This window comes from Maniola jurtina, chromosome 16 (assembly GCF_905333055.1).
Source record: "Maniola jurtina chromosome 16, ilManJurt1.1, whole genome shotgun sequence".
NCBI lineage: Eukaryota > Metazoa > Arthropoda > Insecta > Lepidoptera > Nymphalidae > Maniola > Maniola jurtina.
Genome location: NC_060044.1, coordinates 10,271,324 through 10,291,955, shown reverse-complemented (window position 1 = coordinate 10,291,955; position 20,632 = coordinate 10,271,324). Strand labels below are relative to the sequence as shown.

Sequence of the window (20,632 nt, the reverse complement as noted above, 5' to 3'; positions counted from 1 at the left end):
GCCCAACCAATGAGATACCTTGTTGGTCGTTTCATTTTTGCTATTATGGTTCCCATCCCAACCGTCCTTAAAAAAACTTTAAAAATATTTTCATACTAAAAAATAACTTTGCCTTAAAAAAAATTATATTTAAGTCTATATTTTGAAGAGAACAAGATTATTCATATATTTGATGCTGTACTTAATATTTTTTTTTTTTCGTTTTCAGATAAAGCAGTACCTGCGAATAGAGTATGTGGACTGTATTAAACTAGACTCTACCTAATGTGGCTATAATTCTGTTAGACACAGTAACTAAACGAAATTGACAGATCTAAATCTAGTTCTATCCTTTTCTGCAGGGAACATTATGAAAAGGAAACCAAGTATATCGACATCTGTCATTCTAGTATAGTATATACCTACTAAACCACAGTTCACGACAGTTAGGGAACTTCTAACAAAACTTTGAGGTTTCGACGTCATTGGCCCTAAGATAACCCTATTTTTTTTTATTTCATGTCACCATAGTCTAATATTTCACAACCGAGAATTCCCTCACTCAAGTCTCACTCTGCTAAAGCTAAATTGACAAATCGAAATCTTACTATTGTAGTGCTATTCGTTTCCGCAGGGTGCTTTATGAAAGAGATACAATATTTTTTATAAATAAAATTGGTTTATGGATTTATGAAAGAAAAACAAACCAATAACATTTTGGTTTTGTTTCAAATAGACTATTATAATTTAGAAGTCTTTATTGATCCTACTGATATAAATCGACATTTTGTAATAAAATGTAATTATAACTCAGACTATATTTAGACTTATTTGTTTGTTTTTATATAAATTGACTGACTTTGATAGCATTTCTGTGATACATTGAAATTACAGAAAAAAATATTTAAAATGTCTTAGTTTAAGAAATTCATGTTTTTATATAAATAAGTAGAGTTAATTATTTTAATTTTATTTAAAATAAGAATAATAAAAAAAATTACTTAGAGGTTTTTTATATGGAAATGTTTACTAGTGTTGTATTTTTTGTCACTATTTATTTAATATTTTAATAAATTGTTTTATTGTTAACGCACAACGTATTTCAACTTTCACCCTCCCGCACAGCTCCACTACCGCAGGAGCCTCCTCAATTATGCGGTAAATAATCCATACTAATATTATAAATGCAAAAGTGTGTCTGTCTGTCTGCTACCTTTTCACGGCCCAACAGTTTAACCGATTCTGACGAATTTGGCACAGGGCCGGTTAGCTTATATCCCGGGGGCGGACATAGGCTACTTTTTATTCCGGAAAATCAAACAGTTCCCACGGGATCTTTGAAACCTAAATCCACGCGGACGAAGTCGCGGGCATCCTCTAGTAAATAATAAATATATAATATGTACGGTCTTGGGAAAAAGGGCGGGAAACTGCGTACTTAGCGGACGAGAAATTTTCTTGCTTTTCCCTAACTTGTAAATAACTACAAACCTGACATTGGCTAATCTGTGTTAAGCCAGACGAGAGAGAGAAAAAATGTACCGTCTTAGATGTAAGATGATAGCATAGCTTTAACCCAAGGAGGCATGTGCCGCCATCCTCAGGTTTTCCAACACCTTTGCTGTTGGCTGAAGGAACTACATGTTCAAAAGGCTTCATCATGTAGGTAAGGTTCGTTACTCGGTTGTTGCCATCTTATTACGATAGGTGTCGCTAGAGGTATGTTTATTGCAACATTTTCCCGATCAATTGAAAAAAACTAGATTTTTGCCTGGTTGAATGCCCGTCTAATATAATAAATGCCAATCCATGTATGTCCATCTGGTAACCTTTCACAGCTCATTTTGAGGGGTAGGTACAATACAAAGATCGCTTGCATCCCGAAAACGGATACAGGCTACCTTCTTTTATCCCGGAAAATCAAAGAGTTCCCACGGAATTTTCAAACACCTAAATTCACGCAGACAAAATTGTGCGGGCATCATCTACTTAGGTAGGTATTTATAATTTTTAGTAGCTAATGACTGCGACTTCGTCCGCTTGGATTTAGGTTTTTAAAAGTGCCATGGGAACTCTGATTTTCCCGGATAAAAGTAGCATGAAGTTACTCTCCAGGTCTTCACTCTAACCATTATCCATGCAAAAAATTACGCCGATCAACATTCGGTTGCGGTGTGATAGAAGGACAAACCAACAGACAAAGACTTTCGCACCATCTTAGACTGCTTCGTCACTTACCACCAGATGTGTAATCAAGGGCTAACTTGTATCTGAATAAAAAAAATGTAAATGCCGAGCATAGACTTCATAATCGAATTATAAGCTCCAACTCCTCAATCTAGATGCTGCAAGATACTGAACTAAGCTGATTACATTAGAGAAAGCACATTTTGAGAGAAGGACGTTATGAGAAAGGACATTTTGAGAAAAGACCATTATGTGTTGAGACATTAACGATATGGGTAGTGATCTGGATAGGTTGAAGTCTTTCAAGGAGACTTCCCGGGTTTTACTTTCAAGTTTGACACTTGGGAAGAGCGCATAGCGTACTATATACTAGGTATATCCCCGAGGAGCCTTGGCGCCGGGACTCGAGACTCAGGGCCGAGTTAACACTGCCTCGGACATGAAAAGGGAATTATTAATGGCCGCCTTGAGCGTTTGGTACTTGCTAGTTACTGCAGAAACTTTGTAGTTTCCATTTCTTATTAATTATTCGATGCAAACTAGTTTTTAGTCTGATGGTTAAGATGAAGACCTCCTATTTGAGTGTGGGGGTTCGATCCCGGGCACGTATCTCCAATTTTTCGGAGTTATGTCCGTTTTAAGCATTTATATCTCGTGCTAACGATGAAGGAGTGAGGAAACTTGCGTGCCTGAGTCTTCCATAATGTTCGCCAAAGGTGTGTGAAGTCTATCAATCCGCCTTTAGCCAGCATGGTGGGCTATGAGTGACCAACCCCTTCTCATTGAGAGAGGAGTACCGTTTTCAGAAGTGGAGACTGGTTATGGATTGATGATTATGATGATTAACTAGTTTTTCCCTCGGTTTCGCAAGGAAAATTAGTTTGGTTGAAGTGTCTCAGAATCTACAGAAGTGATTTTGATCAATGTTAGGTAGGGTAACTCTGCAAAAGTAGAGCCTCTAAAAATAGTCGTCGGTAAAATATGTCCGTCCCCAGATGTAAGCTCTGTACCAAACTTCGTCAAGTTGGTCGAATGAATAGGCCACATACTTACCTAGGCGTAGGCAGTGAAATGCAAGCAGACAGACAGACGTCTTTTTGCATTTATAATATTAAGTATTATTATCATCATCCCATTGCCAGCTTACTATTGAACGCGAACTCCTGTCAGAGAGAAGGATCTGACCATAGTCCATCACGCTGATCAAGATGCGGACTGACAGACTTCACGCACCTTTAAAAACATTATGGAGAATACTCTCAGGCATAACAGTACCTATGGATGTTCGAAAAGAAATTAAGTAAGGCATGTTTATTTTACCACAACATGGGGGTTTTGTTTGACAGTTTGACATTTCGAAAGCGATCGTCACATCCCCCGGGTGCGGGCGACGCATTAGCACTTGCGGAAACACAAAAGAAGAATTATTAATGGGTTTCTTGTTTGTACGCAAACTGGGTAAAAGCTTTCAAAATTGTTCCAAAATGACACTTTTTGGCGTAAGGCTCTAGGGACAAATCTTGCGAAATTCCGCAAGGGAATAACGTACGCAGTGTTTTTCTTAAGTTTCTTGTTTCTACATTGTATCTATATCAGCTATATGCCTTCTACCTATAGCATGCGACAGGACGAGATGGCAATCGAGGTGAGGACGCCCCACACAACCGCACAGCCCCCGCGTTAACCCGGTACGGGTGACGTGCGGGTGTGCGAGAGCCTCCCCGCCTCATACCCCGATTGTCAACTCGACCTGTCGCGTAATATACGCAAGTTTTGAAATTAAAAATAGGTAGGTTAGTACAAAAAGTTTCTCTGGAACCATTGAAATTGAGTGATTGACACTTTGCTAGCTTTTTTTTAAAATAAAGAATGTTAGCCATGTTAATCATGTCATTTCCTTTACTCATCATAACTTACTAATCATAAATCGTAACCTATTATTATTATCGTAGGTTCGATTTAATTCAAAACCTATACTAACTTTGTAGCTACTAGAGGTTTTGAATAGGACATACCTAATTAAGGATCTAATGGGGTACCATAACTCCTTTTTCGGTGGTTAAAAATTTAAGGATCATTACTTAAATACCGCTGTAGCGTAACTGGCCCTATGGGGTTTTCACAGTATCAGCAAGCCATCAGTTAATTGAGGTTGTATCGATTCCATGCCACTGAGCCATGGACGTCGTATGCACAATACAAGTTTATTTAATCAACTTCAACGCGGTGCGCAACGTGGAATAGCTATTCGTATACTTATGTTAATTGATATAAAAGTTATGGCCTCTGCTAGGAACTCGTCGTACCGCTGACGAGGAAGCGACTAGCTAGTCGACTATTTTCTCGCTCAAGAAAAGTATGGTAGCACAGCCCCCGCGCTAACCCCGTACCCTGTCGCGTACCTACTATAAGCGAGATTGTCATAAATCTCAAAAATTATAAGATAAGTAATTAATTTTCAATTTCTTAAGTCTTACTTGGCGAATACTTTCTGGGCGAATAGGCAATTTGTGGTCGGCAATTAAGTAGGTAAGTAAATAATGTATCTACATAGAAGTTACTGAATCTCGTGGACTCGTGTGACGTTGCAGCTCTCAAAGGCCATTCAGTGTGCTCTTAAATGTGTCATACTGGCAGACTGCCCGCGTCTTTGCCCGCATTGTTGCGAAACTACCAGATCGATGGCAGTGGCTTATACCTAGTAGGTAGGTATAGGTTACACATCTTTCTAGAAACCTTCTTTTATGGGAGACTAGGCATTGCGACTTGGTTCGCTTGGATTTAGGTTTTCAAAAAAAAAAACACGTATCTACCTGAACTCTGATGTGCTGTGATAAAATATTGTTTATATGTCTTCTGAATGCAAGCTATCTCCGTAGGTACCTTGGGGACGGCCATACATAGGCTAATTTTTGGCCCGGAAAATCAAAGTGTTCCCATGGGATTCACGGCGTCATCTATATTTTAATAATCCTAGAGTCATGCTACTTTTACGAGTAGGTACTATGCCGGAAAATCAAAATATTTCCACAGAATTCGATTTTATTCTATTTAACAATAACATACCTAATTAGAAAATGTCAAAGACTCTGACTACCATATTATAAGAGGAAAACTGAAAATCGATCGATAAAACGAAAATGAATTTATTTAAGAAAACGTACCTACTACAAATATATCTATTAAGTGCACTGTGCAACCCTCCTATGCCTATTGAATTAATTTGTCACGGTTACTCCAATCATGATCTAAATCAATCATCATCACTAATAGATGGCAATTAAAGCATAGGATTCGAATTCAGCATTTCCAAACTGGTTCACTGTGATATTATATACTTATTTTACAGATAAGTATCTATATTACTTATCAGTTTAGGTATACTTTATACTCCTGAAGATGTTTCGGTGTCGGAGGGAGATGTACGAGTAAGTAGATAGGTACGTTGTGTTCTTTAGTGTTGTTGGTTGGATTATGAAGATCTGCACAGTAAGTAAATCACACCAAAACAGTAGGTGCTACCCATTTAATTTGTGTTTGGTACATTGATGGCTCTTTGCTTTAGGTGATAAAATCTATTCGTTTCTATATACAAATGGGTAGCATTATATACTTACTTAATTAGATATTTTATTATTTTTGTAGTAAGTATGTATTACTTTTACGTTTATTAACTTAACTTTGTGCAACTTTTTCGCGCTCTGGTCACTAAATCCGTACACCAAAGATTGCCTGTAAGAGATTGCTATAACAATAAGGCCGCCTTTGCACCATATAGTAGGTATAGTTTCTTCTAATTTTTCTGTAAGTATATACTATGTCTGTGTATGCAATAAAGTTTTCCAAATAAAAGTTCTCCAAATATCTCGCAAAAGTATTTGTAGTAGGTACACTTTGGCAATCACTGCTCTGGCGTTCCAGACGTTACCAACGTAGAAGACATCAATAGGCGATTGGTTCGGTCCCATAGAATTCGCATAAGGCGCCGCACGTTCAGCACAGCCTCAATAATAAAGTAGTTATGGCGGTCGCAGACACAAGACAATACTTGTACCAAGGTGCCCAGTGACATTTTTAATCTGAAAGAAAGAAAAACGTTTACTTATTAATTCTTAAATTGTGCCACACTTCACATGTTATAACTACATGTTCTTCCTGGACACTTGGGTGTAAGGATGTGTAACAGCGTCTTAGCTTGGTGTGGTCCCGTTGGCCCCATCAGCCGTGTCCCCATTAATGGGGCCAGCGGGATTAGAATAAAATTATTAAAAATTAGTCCCGTTGTCCCCATTATCTATTCCTATTCAACGGGGACTGCGGTATTTGAATAATATTGTTGAAAACTGTTCGTTCTTCCCGTACTCTGGCCCCGTTGGCAGTATCCGAGGGCCAGCATTATTATTTAATTATATATTTATTTATTTAGTGTTGCCCCTTATCGGCGCAGGCGAGCAAAAAATAAAAATTTAAAAAAAACACCAAGAGTTGGATGTCCCGGCAAAAAATAAAGATTAAAAAAAAATTAAGAGTTGGCTATCCCGGCGCTTCCTCTACTTGAGCAATAAAGCCAACATGCCTCAAGTATAAGGAGTGCCGGAAATCGGAATAAACTGTGTCATGTGTAGCCTACCAGAAGGTAGGTTTTGCTGTAGGTATGCCTTGACACACGAGACTACTTGATGCAGCGCTGATTTTCAGCCAGGACCTTGAACTAACTACTTATAGGTACTTACTATCAACTTAACTTACATAATATTCATCCAAAAGGGGGAACGCTGCCAGTATCTTCGGAACCTTGCCTAAAGGGACTTCTTTTAATAATTTATTTTAGTTATTATATTATATTTTTAAGGTTATTAGTTTTAGGCTCTTTGTTTTAATAATTTAGATTTTAGTTTTTAATTTAATTTAATTATTCTTAATGTGTGTTTAGAAATAACTTAATGTTTATATTCTTCTATCTGCTATTCTTTTTTTTGTTAGGTAAACCTCATTTATTAGGTATTGTTGTTCCTTTCAGCGGCTAAAACTTTGAGATTGTTAGCTGTGTGACCTATTATTTTAACGAGAAAAGTTCGAAGTGCAAACTTAAAGTTGTGCAAGCAATACAGGGCGACATTGACGCATGCTACAGGGTTGTATACTAGGTACAATAGTTTAAAATATAGCAAGACTAGCCGATACCCGCGACTTCGCCCGCGTGGATTTAGGTTTTTCGAAATCCCGTGGGAACTCTTTGATTTTCCGGGATAAAAAGTAGCCTATGTGCTAATCCAGGATATTATCTATCTCCATTCTAAATTTCAGCCAAATCCGTCCCGTAGTTTTTACGTGAAGGAGTAACAAACACACACACACACACACACGCACGCACGCACGCACGCACGCACGCACGCACGCACGCACGCACGCACGCACGCACGCACGCACGCACGCACGCACGCACGCACGCACGCACGCACGCACGCACGCACGCACGCACGCACGCACGCACGCACGCACGCACGCACGCACGCACGCACGCACGCACGCACGCACGCACGCACGCACGCACGCACGCACGCACGCACGCACGCACGCACGCACGCACGCACGCACGCACGCACGCACGCACGCACGCACGCACGCACGCACGCACGCACGCACGCACGCACGCACGCACGCACGCACGCACGCACGCACGCACGCACGCACGCACGCACGCACGCACGCACGCACGCACGCACGCACGCACGCACACACGCACACACACACACACACACATACAAACTTTCGCCTTTATAATATTAGTGTGACTATCGTACCGTCTCGTAGGTAATCCCTACCCATCATTACCCATCACACTTCACATCATACATCACACTATGTAATATGTATCATACTAATCACACTAATATTATAAAGGCGAGAGTTTGTGTGTTGTATGTGTGTATGTTTGTTACTCTTTCACGCAAAAACGACTGGACAGATTTGGCTGAAATTCGGAAACGAGATAGATTATACCCTGGATTACCACATACGCTTCATTTTATCCCGGAAAATCAAAGAGTTCCTACAGGATCGCGGGCGTCAGCTAGTAATTATTAATATTCTACAGCATAAAATAGACTGCCGTCTGCCGCATGCTGCTTTGTCCGCAATGAAATTGTTTTCATATTTTGTAGCATGCCACACTGTCGCATGTTGCTCTTGAACAACCCTATGATCGATAAAGTGTCACTTAAATGTTCAAAAATAATAAACGCTTCAGGGTAAATGTACAAGCTATAGGCACTGAACACACATTTATACCATTTTTCCAAATGAAGAATGTCTGCACAAAATGCTCATATCGGACCGTCTGGATGGGGTGTTCGTCGCTCGCCGCGCATGCAAATTCTAGCTCGAACATTCTAGACAACACTGCGTACACCATCTAACTGCACCGGTCCGTTGAAAATATACGGTATTACTATGGTCATTATATCCGCAATACGTACACTTGCTAGGTGAATTGCTAAGTCAGTGTATGACACTGAATGTTAGCCACCGAGGGTGGTTGGTTCTACACTTTTTTTTTTAACTAGCTGATGCCCGCAGCTTCGCCCGCGTGGATTGGTCAGATCCCCTGCAGCATCAGGATTGAGGAGTTGAAATCCAAATTTTTTATGAAAAAATGTCGCAAAGTTTCTCTATCGATTAAAAAAGAAATGACGCAAATCGGTTCAGAAATCTCGGAGATTTCGGTGTACATAGGTAGAAAAACATAACCCCCTTTTTGAAAGTCGGTTAAAAAAGTAGCCTATGTTACTCCCTGGTCAATTCTCTACTTGTCTATGAAAATCCCGTCAAAATCGGTTCAGCCGTTCCCAAGATTAGCCTTTTCAAACAGACAGGCAGACAGACAGACAGACAGACAAAAATTTTAAAAACGTGTGATTCAGTGTTGGTATCGTTCAAATAACCATATGAGCTTAATATGAGGTAGTTATTTCGAAATTACAGACAGACACTCCAATTTTATTTATTAGTATAGATAAAGAATATTAGCCATTTTAATCATGACATCATATTCCCCTTTCCCCTCCAACTAAGCGTAAAGCTTGTGCCAGGAGTGGGTACGACAATAGTGCAACGGGTGACCGCCGACCTTTCGGAATTCAGTCCGCTCCTCAACCGTTGAGCTATCGAGGCTCTAACTGCACATTGCTGCTTCAGTTAGCGAATCACCCCGCTGATTTGATGACTGTAAATAAAATCGTACAGTCCTTTTATTTACTTTTCAGCGAGTTGTGAGAAAATGATTAGTAGATTTTGAACAAGAATTTTGGCTTTACTATGGCTATGGGTTCAGCAACTATAAGACTGTTGCATAATCTAGCGGTTAAATGGTAATTCATGTCCATATATCTATTCATATAAAAAGGAAACTCCTGACTCCTGGTTTACCTACTGATTGCCTCATCAACGCCCAGCCCTAAGTTTTGGGGCTAGAAAGCTAAAATTTTACAAAGAGATTACTTTTTTAATGAAGACAAGAAACTATGATGGTGTTTATATATATTTGATATTTGAAATTACGATGGGATAAAGGGAATTTCTATTTTTGTCAAGAGAACCTGCCGGCAGTCATTAGTGTAATGTTTAATGGAAAGGGGAATATTAGCCAATATTCTTTGAAAAAATATTGAACGAATTTTTAAATATTTAATGAATTTTGAAGGAAAATTTTGGTAACCCAATGTCTTCTTCTTTGTCGCTACATTCTTGATAGAGCGATCGTGGTCGTCACTACTAAAAACTGCGTTTCTATAACAGGATGTGAACCCGTATGCTCACCGTGTGTAATGACCCGATTTGGCTTGCTATTGACAATCCGGGTGTGGACTGTAACGTCATATCCCACAATACACTACAAACTGCTACCCGTTTGCGTTATATCCGAAAATAACATTAGATCTTTGTATATTATTGTACTTAGAAATACTTATAGTTTCAAGAAACCATTTACGCACCTTTCAGAACATTATGGAGAACCGTTGGGCATGCAGGTTTTCTTACGATGTTTTCCTTCACCGGCAAAGCAAGTGATATTTAATTGTTTAAAATTCACATAACTCCAAAATGTTAGAGGTAAAGGTGTGTATCCGGGATCGAACTTGACCTGTGACCCCTTCTTTTGAGACCCAGGGCGCATTTGGAACCCTCGTATAGCTTTAGTTTTATGTTTACGTAATTAATTATTTATCATCACTACATCATTGATCATATATACTCGTAGTATATTAAAAAGTGTACCTAATAGTAGGTAAGTACCTATTTTGAATAAATGCTTTGACTGTGACCTCCAGAATAGAAAGTCTGACTATCACCCATTTTTAGTAATTTCGCCGTTTTCTGTAGTTAGGTAATATCACTAAATGACACTGAATTACCGGCTAATACCGTGTATGTTAAAGTGTAGTTAGGTAAATGAAAGTTAGTCAAAACTAGGTTAGTTAGTACATAGGTTTTGATAATTTTCAATTTCACCATTTTCTAACTACAGAAAACGGTATTTACCATTTAACATGCCACGAGTTAAAAGAAAAATATGGTACCTACCAGTCAAGGTAAAATGTACTATCAGGACGAGAAATACATTATTTTCACTTAATCAAATAATATGTTAAGGAATATTATTATATCCGGCTGTAAAGCAGAAGCGTCGATTTAACGTTCGATTGCATGAAGTGCAAAGGGGTAGCGCCAATCAAATAAATAACAACACATACGATAGTTAAACTGCACACTGAATATTCATTAAACTGAAATTATTGAAGGTAGATTACTTTACCCTACTATCCTATATTACTGAAAGCGGTGATAGCCGCTGGACAGGGCTCTCTCCGTCACTTACTCCATACAATCGTAGTCCCAATTTCATTTAAATATTAAGCAACCAAAGCCCATAAAATTTTGGAGACATATTCTAGAAACTAATATCTGCACCTATGGTGTTTTAGATTTTTCTAAAAATATGTTGTTTTAAAATTACAGGGGCTCAAAGATTTGTATGTGAATTTTTAAGACCGCGTAATTTTGAAACCGAATATTTTAACGGAAATCTGGAAAACCACATGCGTAAATATTAGTTCTCGGAACGTTTCTACAAAATTCTATTGAGTATGATTGGTTAGTATTCAAATGAGAGACGAACTACGATTGTATGGAGCGAGTGACGGAGAGACCCCTCTTAAGACGCGGGTTTTCATGAAAATCCAGATACATCGCAAACACTGAATAGATAATTTACCTTTTCAGTGATACTGAAAATACCAAGTATCAATATTTCCTCGATACAGGGATCGTGAAATCGCGTATCGCGTGATAATTATATTGATGGTGTAACAAGCCCCTGTAGCGCGTGATTTTCAGCAGTGCATCTTTTATATGCATCACAGGATGGGGTTTCCTTTAGAGAAGTTAAAAGAACCTCGTATCACATAGTTGTATAGCTAAATAAACAATGTACGTATATTCATTCATTCAAATAACAGCAATGGAACTCGGAACAGTTTTCCGTGCTCGATTTATCCCACTTACAATCGCTGTCACAAAGGCTGATAGATGTTTAGAGTTAAAGACTACAGAGACCTAGACATCATACATCTAGTGTACGTACCTAAAAGTACCTTCTGGTCATACATACTTTATACATAGTTTATAAAAATGTAAGTATAAACTTGTTTTTGAAATTCTCAAATATTCGCTTTCGCATTTAGGTATACTAATTTGGATTTGATCTCGCAATATGATCTCACAATAATTTTCTAATTTCAAGGATAGGTACTTTAAAAACATACCACTTAGTGACGACTGAGTTTTGCTTCTAATCTTAAAATCATTATTCTGTATTAAAACATGATTAAAACAAAAAAATCGTATTTACTTTGGTTTGGCTTTTAGTTCTACTGTCAAAAAGTCTGTCAAAAAATATGACCACGAAAAGTTTATTCTCCTGAAAGGATTCAGTAAAAAATTAGCATTGATTTGGACCTAATGATTTAGCTAATCTTCTGGCATCCTCTAGTCATCTTAACAGGGCTCTCTCCGTCACTCGTTTCCACTCGTTTCATACAATCGTAGTTCCAATTTCATTTGAATACTAAGCAACCAAAGTCCATGAAATTTTGCAGACATATTCTGGAAACTAATATCTGTGTCTGTGGTGTTTTAGATTTTTCTAAAAATATGTAGTTTTAAAATTACAAGGGCTCCAAGATTTGTATGAAAATTTTAAGACCGCGTAACTTTGAAACCGAATATTTTAACAGAAATCTGGAAAACCACAGACATAGACATTAGTTTCTAGAATATGTCTGCAAAATTTCATGGACTTAGGTTGCTTAGTATTCAAATGAAATTGGAACTACGATTGTATGAAACGAGTGGAAACGAGTGACGGAGAGAGCCCTCTTCTTTTTGGTACAGCGCAAAACTGAATGCATGACTGGCCCTCATGAAACCAGTCTGGTTTTACAACCACCTCTAGGAAACGATACCTCTCTGGGTATCTAGCTATACCTAGACTTTGTCTAGATGTATATATAGCTGTATCTAGACTCTCTCGTGACTTTGTGTAGCCTTTGTGTTCCCTCGACATTGTTGGCTCATTTCAAGTAAATTAAAACTATTATTCAACATTTTCTTCTACAGTAAACTTACATGTAAATCACGTACCTACCTAGTGTGTTACGTGTATATGGATTAATAGATAGTGATCGTGGAATGACTTTGAAAAAACGTAAATAAAGTTTCAGAGAATGGTGTAGAATTAGAAATTTATTCTACGCTTGAATTGGTAAAGTTCTAAAGTGTTTTTAGGGCTCTGTACCTCAAATAGGAACAAACGACGCCTTATAGTACCTAAGGGATCACTTCGCTGTCCGTCTATCTGTCTGTGGAGTTATCAAGTCGAAATTATCTAAGATCTACTGCTGTAGTGGGCACCATAATTTATTAAATTACTAGCTGATGCCCGCGACTTCGTCCGCGTGGATCTACAATTTTTAAAATTCCGCGGGAACTCTTTGATTTTCCGGGATAAAAAGTGCCTATGTGTTAATCCAGGGTATAATCTATCTCCATTCCACATTTCATCCAAATCCGTCCAGCCGTTTTTGCGTGATTGAGTAACAAACATCCAAGCATCCACACTTTCATATTTATAACATTAGTAGGAAGTAGGATATAAGCTTGCACTTGACTGCTATCACACCAAACAGATGATGTAGCCTAAGGTGGAACGCGTCTGCCCAGAAGGTGCCTATATTATAGCTCTAGAAGGGAAAACGGAAGCCGGAAGGGCATTTCATAGTTTAACAGTGCGTATTAGAAACGAGGAAGCAAATCGCTTTGTACGAGTCCATGGAATTTTGACTATGCAGGGGTGCAGACCATATCGATGCCTCGCGGTTCTATATAGTAAAATGGCGAGGGATGAAATAGGTTGAATAGGTGTTCCTTAGCACACACTTCGAAATATAGCTAACTATAGCTACCCTTTTTTAATCATAGGACTGCGACATCAAGATAAAAACATTCAATATGATGAACGTGAATCCAACTGATGTAGGTGAGCTTTTCTCGGGGACTAGAAAAATATCTTTACTCTGGAACGATTTTTTCTCGTAAAAGTAGCTACTCAACTAAATCCTAATTAATTTTATACTTCACTTGTACGTTAACCATAAAAAATATAGTTATAAGACTGCAGAGAGTTACATTAAATATATTCTTCTTAAGAGTCCGCCAGATAAGGGTTAATTGTAAAGTTAATGACCTGCCGCCGTCGAGGGGACACAAAGGGCGGACAAAGGCGATAGCGGACTAGATTCCTGGCCTTTGTGACTCCATGTGACTGCTATCTAGCTCTTTCACTACTATAGCCTTTCTTTAGTAATTCCTTTCTTTGATATATCTAATAATAATAAAAAAAAGAATACCCGGTTGAGTTTGTTGTGGCCTGTGGGCTCTTCTCAGACTTGGGCGCGTTTGGAACCCTCGTAGCTTTAGTTTTAAGTTACGTAATTAATTATCACCACTATATCGTATCGTACAAATTTAACAATTCCGACCATCAAAAGGAGTACAATTGTACCCTACTTTGAATAAATGATTTTATCTTTATTGACTTTTGATTATATCTATCACTAGTCACTACCCAGTACCCATATTATAAATGCAAAATTGTGTTTGTTTGTTGGTGTACTGGTTTGTCCTTCAATCACATCACAACGGAGACACGGATCGATTTGATTTATTGCATGGTTATATTTTAAAAATGGAAAGAGACATAGCCATATTCCAGGAAAACGAATGGTATCTGAGGGACGGCATATCATTTTCACGCTTTTGTCCTTCAATCACGTGAACAGTCTTTAATTTTCCGGGATAAAAAGTATCCGATGTCCATCCCCGGAATGCAAATTATCCTTGTACCAAATTTTGCCAAAATCACACTCACAGGTACAGACACTTTTTCGCATTACTAGAACTTGATGAATTCAGAAAAATGCGATTTCCTCATGCCTTTTTCAGAGAATAGATTGTGAAAGCTGTGTTTCGAACAAAGTTTTACCTTTGCCCCTAGTGGCTACAATTCACAAAGGGATCTTTATCACATGATTATATAGAGGGAGTCGCAAATGCCGAACAAATAGGGTAAATGTATTATGAGTCATCCTTTTAATAAATAGATGATAAATAGTTGATACATTATTTTATTGATGTTAAATGTTAAATAGTTGATAGTTATTATACTTACGTAGCGAAATTAGTGTGATTTTTAAAAACAAAAACAAAACCTGATTTTTTGGGTTTCGTGAGTCGTGACATACGAGTAATTAATTATATGACGAGTCGTACCTATAATAATTTCACTACCATTTTCTTTTGACTAGAGCAGATGTAACTTGAGGTTATTTAAAGAGAGTTAAATTACTTATTAGCTTTTTTGCTTTGACTTCGTCCCCATTTTAAATTTTTAAAGATCATGTTCGCATTTCTCAAAATTCTTTCTTACTCAGTTCGTTATAGAGAGAACATAATATTCTATGTATCTCAGTTCTCAGTCAGACAGTTTCTAATTTTATACACAACATACGTATGATCTTGGTGAGTAGTAGACAAGTATTGGTCAAGGTCTGATGATGGAGCTAGAAGGTAGGTATTCATTCGGTTGTCAGGTTTATCAAACGTAGACCCAAACTTGCTCATTATATCAATCGCCTCTGGATTTAAATTTTCAATTTACACTTCGTTTAAGTAGTGCGGGCGATAGACGGTAGTAAAATTGAAAAGCTTAAAAAGCTTTTTCAACAATTCAAGCGTAACTTTAATTCCTGGTTTATGGCTATCAAGTGTGCCAAGTGGGCGCAAATTATTTTGCCAAATGGAGCTACGGAATAGACTAGAATGCAATAAAATAAAACTAGACCCTTTACAAGAATCTGCCAAGTCATGAAAGCTCTCACCTAGTACATTAAGTTTAGAAAATTCTATAATCCGATAGAAGCCAAACGTGTTTTTTTATCACTAGTATTGGAAGATCATCATTTTTTACATGAGTTACATCTAAGGGCATTTTTTACATCTAAGGGCATACTATATAGGTACTATGTAAGACCTTATCCTATATACTCGTAAGCCAAATAAAGGATGAAAATTCAGCTTAGGTAGAATATACTTTTGATATTGCGTCACAAATAATACTAAGTCAAATAAAGAAAATGAAATTCTGGAAATCCCAGGTCCGCTGTCGGGGAGACAAACACCTCTGATCGATATTACCTGAGACTTTTCACTTATTACTTTTTTAATTAAACCTGAAAACTTACAACGATGACTCATCGAGCGCATGCCTTTTCGAAAATAGGGACGTCGCGAGGAATCGGCAACAATGTAAATCAAGGACCTATGCTTTGTATAATTAGCTGCTATTTACATGGGATTAGGGGTGAGTTTCCCATGGTGGCTTATTAAAAAACTGATGCCTCATCATCGGGAAACCCAGACAGGGGTAGACGAAGACAGCATTCGTGATTCGCTTCGTTATAGGCGAAGTTGCGTTGCGTTTTAACAGCACCGCGCATGCGATCTACTTTTAATTCCCTCCCTTTTTGACGTATTTATTATCGAGTGCGTCCCTCTCGCTCCCGGGAGGGTCGATATATACGACGCTAGGTACACGTACGTTGTGTCGTACTGAGCAGCTAGTACGCAGGTTTCTGGCGTATTGCACGAACGTCAGTTCTGGCCAGACGGGACCCGGAGCGCATATCGGCCGCAATCATGACGCGAGCCGTGCTTTTTATTAGTGTTTTTACTATATTTTTGGACGTCCTACACGCCAGCCAGGTGAGTTTAGCTTTTATTTTGTACTTTTCTAAGGTTGATTCTCGTTTGTAGCATTGCGGCGTTTAGCCGGTGCCACTAAGTCTAAAATCGATTACACGCTCTCAAAGATGTTTTCAAGCGAGGCGTTAAATAGCGTTACCGACTGTTTTCAGCGACCAAAGCCGTAAAAGTTTCATTTTTAACTAACACTTGCCGGATTTGGCGTTTTAGCACCTACGTAGGTGTGGAGATTGCGTAACATTGAAGGTGCGAAATAAATATGGTCTTAAGTTACCTGAATACTAGTAATTCGGAAGTAGTGTATTTCTATGGAAGCGCAATGAGTAATACTAATAACCCTTCGTTTATTAGAATCAAGACTCGTATACTATACTCGACGTGTTCGATAACATGGTAATCTACCCTTCAAATTCATTTATTTAACTTTTACTAAGTTATGGAGCTTTGTAAGCAAATCTACTTACCCACCTACTTACTTATTGATTTGCTTTAGACCAGAATAGAAATTATGTTTTCTTACATTATTTTGAATTAGGTATATGCTTACATAATTCAAAATAATGTACATATATCTTAGTATATAGAGCACTTTATAATTTGATCAATATCTACCTACCTAGGCAATTAGTGCCTACCTATATTGATCTCTACAGTCTACACTACTTTACATACCTACCTATATTTCTCAATGATTATGCTAGTAACTAAACACAAACCAATAAATAATAAGCATTTTTGAACGTTTTTGAAAAATCTAAACGTTTTGATCCCGCGTTATGGTGCCTGTCCACTAAAGCGGACCGGAGTGCAGACATAGACGACCAATCAGATTTATTAATAGAATATGAGGTGTTAATTTTTGTACGCTACCTCTGCGTAATCTGATTTGTCTGCTAAGTCTCCGCTCCTCTCCGGTTTAATGGATAGACTAACTCACCTAGATCAAATCTTTGCATCTTAACTCTCAAATCAAGTAAAAATGAAAATACATACGTGAACCTAATATTATAAAAGGCACAGTTACAGTTCTACTATTTACTAGAAAATATACTCAGTACTATTATTCAAATAAGGCATACGAATACGAATCACGCATTCGACCCACGATCGCGTGTATTGCCTTAGCAATTCTATTCTATTGATAAGGAAACTAATATATACCTACCTACTGGACTGAGAGCCAGCGTATGCCAGACCTTCGTTATTTTATAAAAGCTGAAAGTTTATCTGCGTATTATCCCCAACACAGGGAGGAACGATCAGCAACTATAAAGTTTGGTTGGTTTGACCTTTTAAACTTTAAGGGCGTCTGGCAGGGGGCTGCCACGACACTCAGTGTCTGGCAATGCATGACGTGATTTCTAAAACTATTTCTAAGAATATTAGACTTTATACTTTGACGTAAGATTTTTTACACCTTTATTACCTGTTATCTCCTAAATCCACCATGATCCAAACTTCATAGCCGACAATCGTTTTTTGGGGACAAAACGCAGATAAACTTTAAGCTTTTATAATAACGGTTTGGCACGCGCTGGCTCTTTCTATACCTTCCTTTGGTAAGGAAACCCGATCTTTATCACAAACTGAGAGCGTTTGCTTGTTATCGATTAGGTATACATTACGTATACTTGTAGAAGAATAGTGTTGAATTAATAGCTTTACAATACATTTCTAAAATGATACGGTGGTTGTAAAATACATTTTAAAAATACGCGATGCTAGAAGGATCAGAGCTAGGAAATATCTACCTTTAAATCGACCTTTACAGCTCGAACTGAATGAAGGCTCTAGTAGAAACATGCTATATGAAGGTTTTTAAATCCTAAGATAAATATGATTTTTAGAAATTCCACCCATGATTTAAGATTCAAGATTCTTTATTTGCAGAAACCAAGCTAAAAAGCATTTAGAAGATTAATAGCGTAATAGTTACATTGCTTATGTATTACAAAAGAGCAACTACTGAGTTCATTGCCGACTCTTCTCAGTAGAATCTGCTTTAAGAATCTGCTTTTGCAGCCAAGCGCTTTCGGTAAATTTTAAAAAAAGCACATTCATTTCAAACAACTTCCTGAAATAAAAATTCCTAACTAACAACTACTAACAAGTAAATTATGATTATACAGCACTTTTCTGTTCTTATCACACAAGTGTTATAATGCGATCAGATAAGCTTCACGGGGAGAGATGAAACGAGTCTGTGGTTATTTGAAGTCCGCTCACGTTTCTGTATGCTACTTCTTATTTCTTTACAACTCTAACAACGCTTAATTTACATGGATAGCAGGGGTGGGATATTGTGAAGGTTAAGAAAAATAATATTAATACATTTCTTCAATAAATAGAATACATTTTTTTATAAAAGAAGGTAAGTAAATGTCTTGCTTTCGGCATTGCATTTTTTATTTTTACTCTACTCTCTTTGATGACGTAATACTATGTAGAAAATGAGATTACACATAACTTTTCAAATCAAATCAAATAAAAAAAATATGGTAACAATTTAAACTTTTTCAAATACGAATACGTGGTGAATTCATGCTTTGATGCCGTCCTAGTTCTATGTAGAAAATGAAATAACTTTTCAACTCATAACTTTTCGAATCAAATCAAATTTAAAAAATATGGCAACAATGAAACCTTTTTCAAATACGAATAGGTGAATTTATGGTGCAGTAGTGGTGATAATTTAACGTCAACCTATAAATAAAGCTATGAGGGTTCCAAAAGCATCCTTTTCTGAGAAAAAGACCAGGGCTTATTATTATTTTACTTCCTCCTTAGTATAGTTAAAATAAAATACGACACAGTGCAAATACCTTTCTATCTTTATAACACAAGTGTTATAATACGATCAGATAAGCTTCAAGGGGAGAGATGAAACGAGTCTCAGGTAGTTCATTTGAGTCACCTCACGTCTTTGTATGCTAACTTCTTATTCCTTTTTCTCTTACATTTTTCCTTAACAGTTAAGACTGACAACGTTTACAAGATAAGTAATGGGGTCGAGATGAAAGGTGCTGTAAATAAAGTAACTAGGTACTTATAGAGTAAAAAGTTTAGTAACTATTTGATAAGAGAGCTTAAATTACTGGTATTTTCTCTGTAATAGAGAATTTTGAAACAAATATATCTCGAACATATAAAAGACTTGTTATATTTACAACTCCTTATAACCAAAACATATTGTTATGTAACATGGAATGAACAGTATATAAAAGCCAGGAGTTCTTGGAAACCCTAGATCACGACTCCATGAGCACTTGATTTGTTGAAAATTGTTTTTGAAATTGGTCCAAAAATCAAATCAAAGGGGAATTTGGATACCTAATGAGGCCAATCTTAAATTCGGGGGGGTTTTAATAAATAAAATTTAGCTTTATCGAGGCTTTATAACTGTGAATTACAGCAACGTTTAGTCAGACAGGTTCCAAAAATTTTCACTAGGGGCGCTGTTCATATTTTCACTAAAACCTTCAAACTCTATCGTCTCTCCTCTAATAACTTTTTTTTCAAAAACTTACAGCTTGAAGATCAGAAGGATATTCTGAAACCGTAAACGTAAGAAATTATACGATTTCTCAAGTTATAAACCACCTAAATACAGATTAAATTATTTCTCCCAATATTTTAAAAGTAAAGTTAGTATTACGTACTTAACTTAAAACTTAGGTCTTTACCTACGTACTTGTAGCTAACTTTAGTCGGTAGCCCAGTGAGTTCTGTCAGTTTAGTCCTAAACACACAACTTCACAGTTTACTACTCATTTACGACTCGGACTTGTGTACTGGAACGTTAACTGACTCACTTTTATTTCATTTTTATAGTGTTAGGCTACGCTTCAGGGAAATTTATAGGCACAGGGTAGATATACTGCTAGACAGGGCAGGCAACACTGCCAGTCTGTCTGTTTGCTTTTCCTATCATGATAAGTTGCAAGAGTTCGTACCACTCGTGCCTTTAGTCTCGTGAATTTAGTTTAGCTGACTGGAGATATGATTATTATTAATTCATACGTCTAGCTACATGCCCCACATTTTATCTCTAGGTCACATTTTATATTGTCTTAAATCTCACAAATTC

General features: G+C 37.4%; 2 protein-coding genes and 1 long non-coding RNA gene across 7 annotated transcripts in view; 2 read left to right on the top strand and 1 right to left on the bottom strand.

Moving 5' to 3' along the window:
* The window catches only part of LOC123873049 (persulfide dioxygenase ETHE1, mitochondrial), a 35,258-nt gene that overhangs the window by 5,058 nt on the left and 9,568 nt on the right, over window positions 1–20,632 (top strand). For 2 of the 3 annotated variants that reach the window (XM_045917714.1, XM_045917716.1), the window contains exon 6: window positions 209–752. In XM_045917714.1, coding sequence (XP_045773670.1) covers window positions 209–249 — 41 coding nt within the window. In that variant the 3' untranslated portion in view covers window positions 250–752. Of the gene's footprint in view, window positions 1–208; window positions 753–20,632 lie in introns of those variants that run through there. The other variant, XM_045917715.1, reaches the window with a different exon arrangement.
* LOC123873055 lies at window positions 6,375–17,550 on the bottom strand. The gene is made up of 3 exons (XR_006797592.1): window positions 17,539–17,550; window positions 14,049–14,050; window positions 6,375–6,460 (listed from the first exon to the last, which is right to left on the bottom strand). It is a non-coding gene; the product is annotated as an uncharacterized LOC123873055 (long non-coding RNA).
* The window catches only part of LOC123873041 (amyloid-beta-like protein), a 171,686-nt gene continuing 167,447 nt past the window's right edge, over window positions 16,394–20,632 (top strand). For all 3 annotated transcript variants that reach the window (XM_045917705.1, XM_045917706.1, XM_045917704.1), the window contains exon 1: window positions 16,394–16,545. In XM_045917705.1, coding sequence (XP_045773661.1) covers window positions 16,480–16,545 — 66 coding nt within the window. In that variant the 5' untranslated portion in view covers window positions 16,394–16,479. The remainder of the gene's footprint in view (window positions 16,546–20,632) is intronic.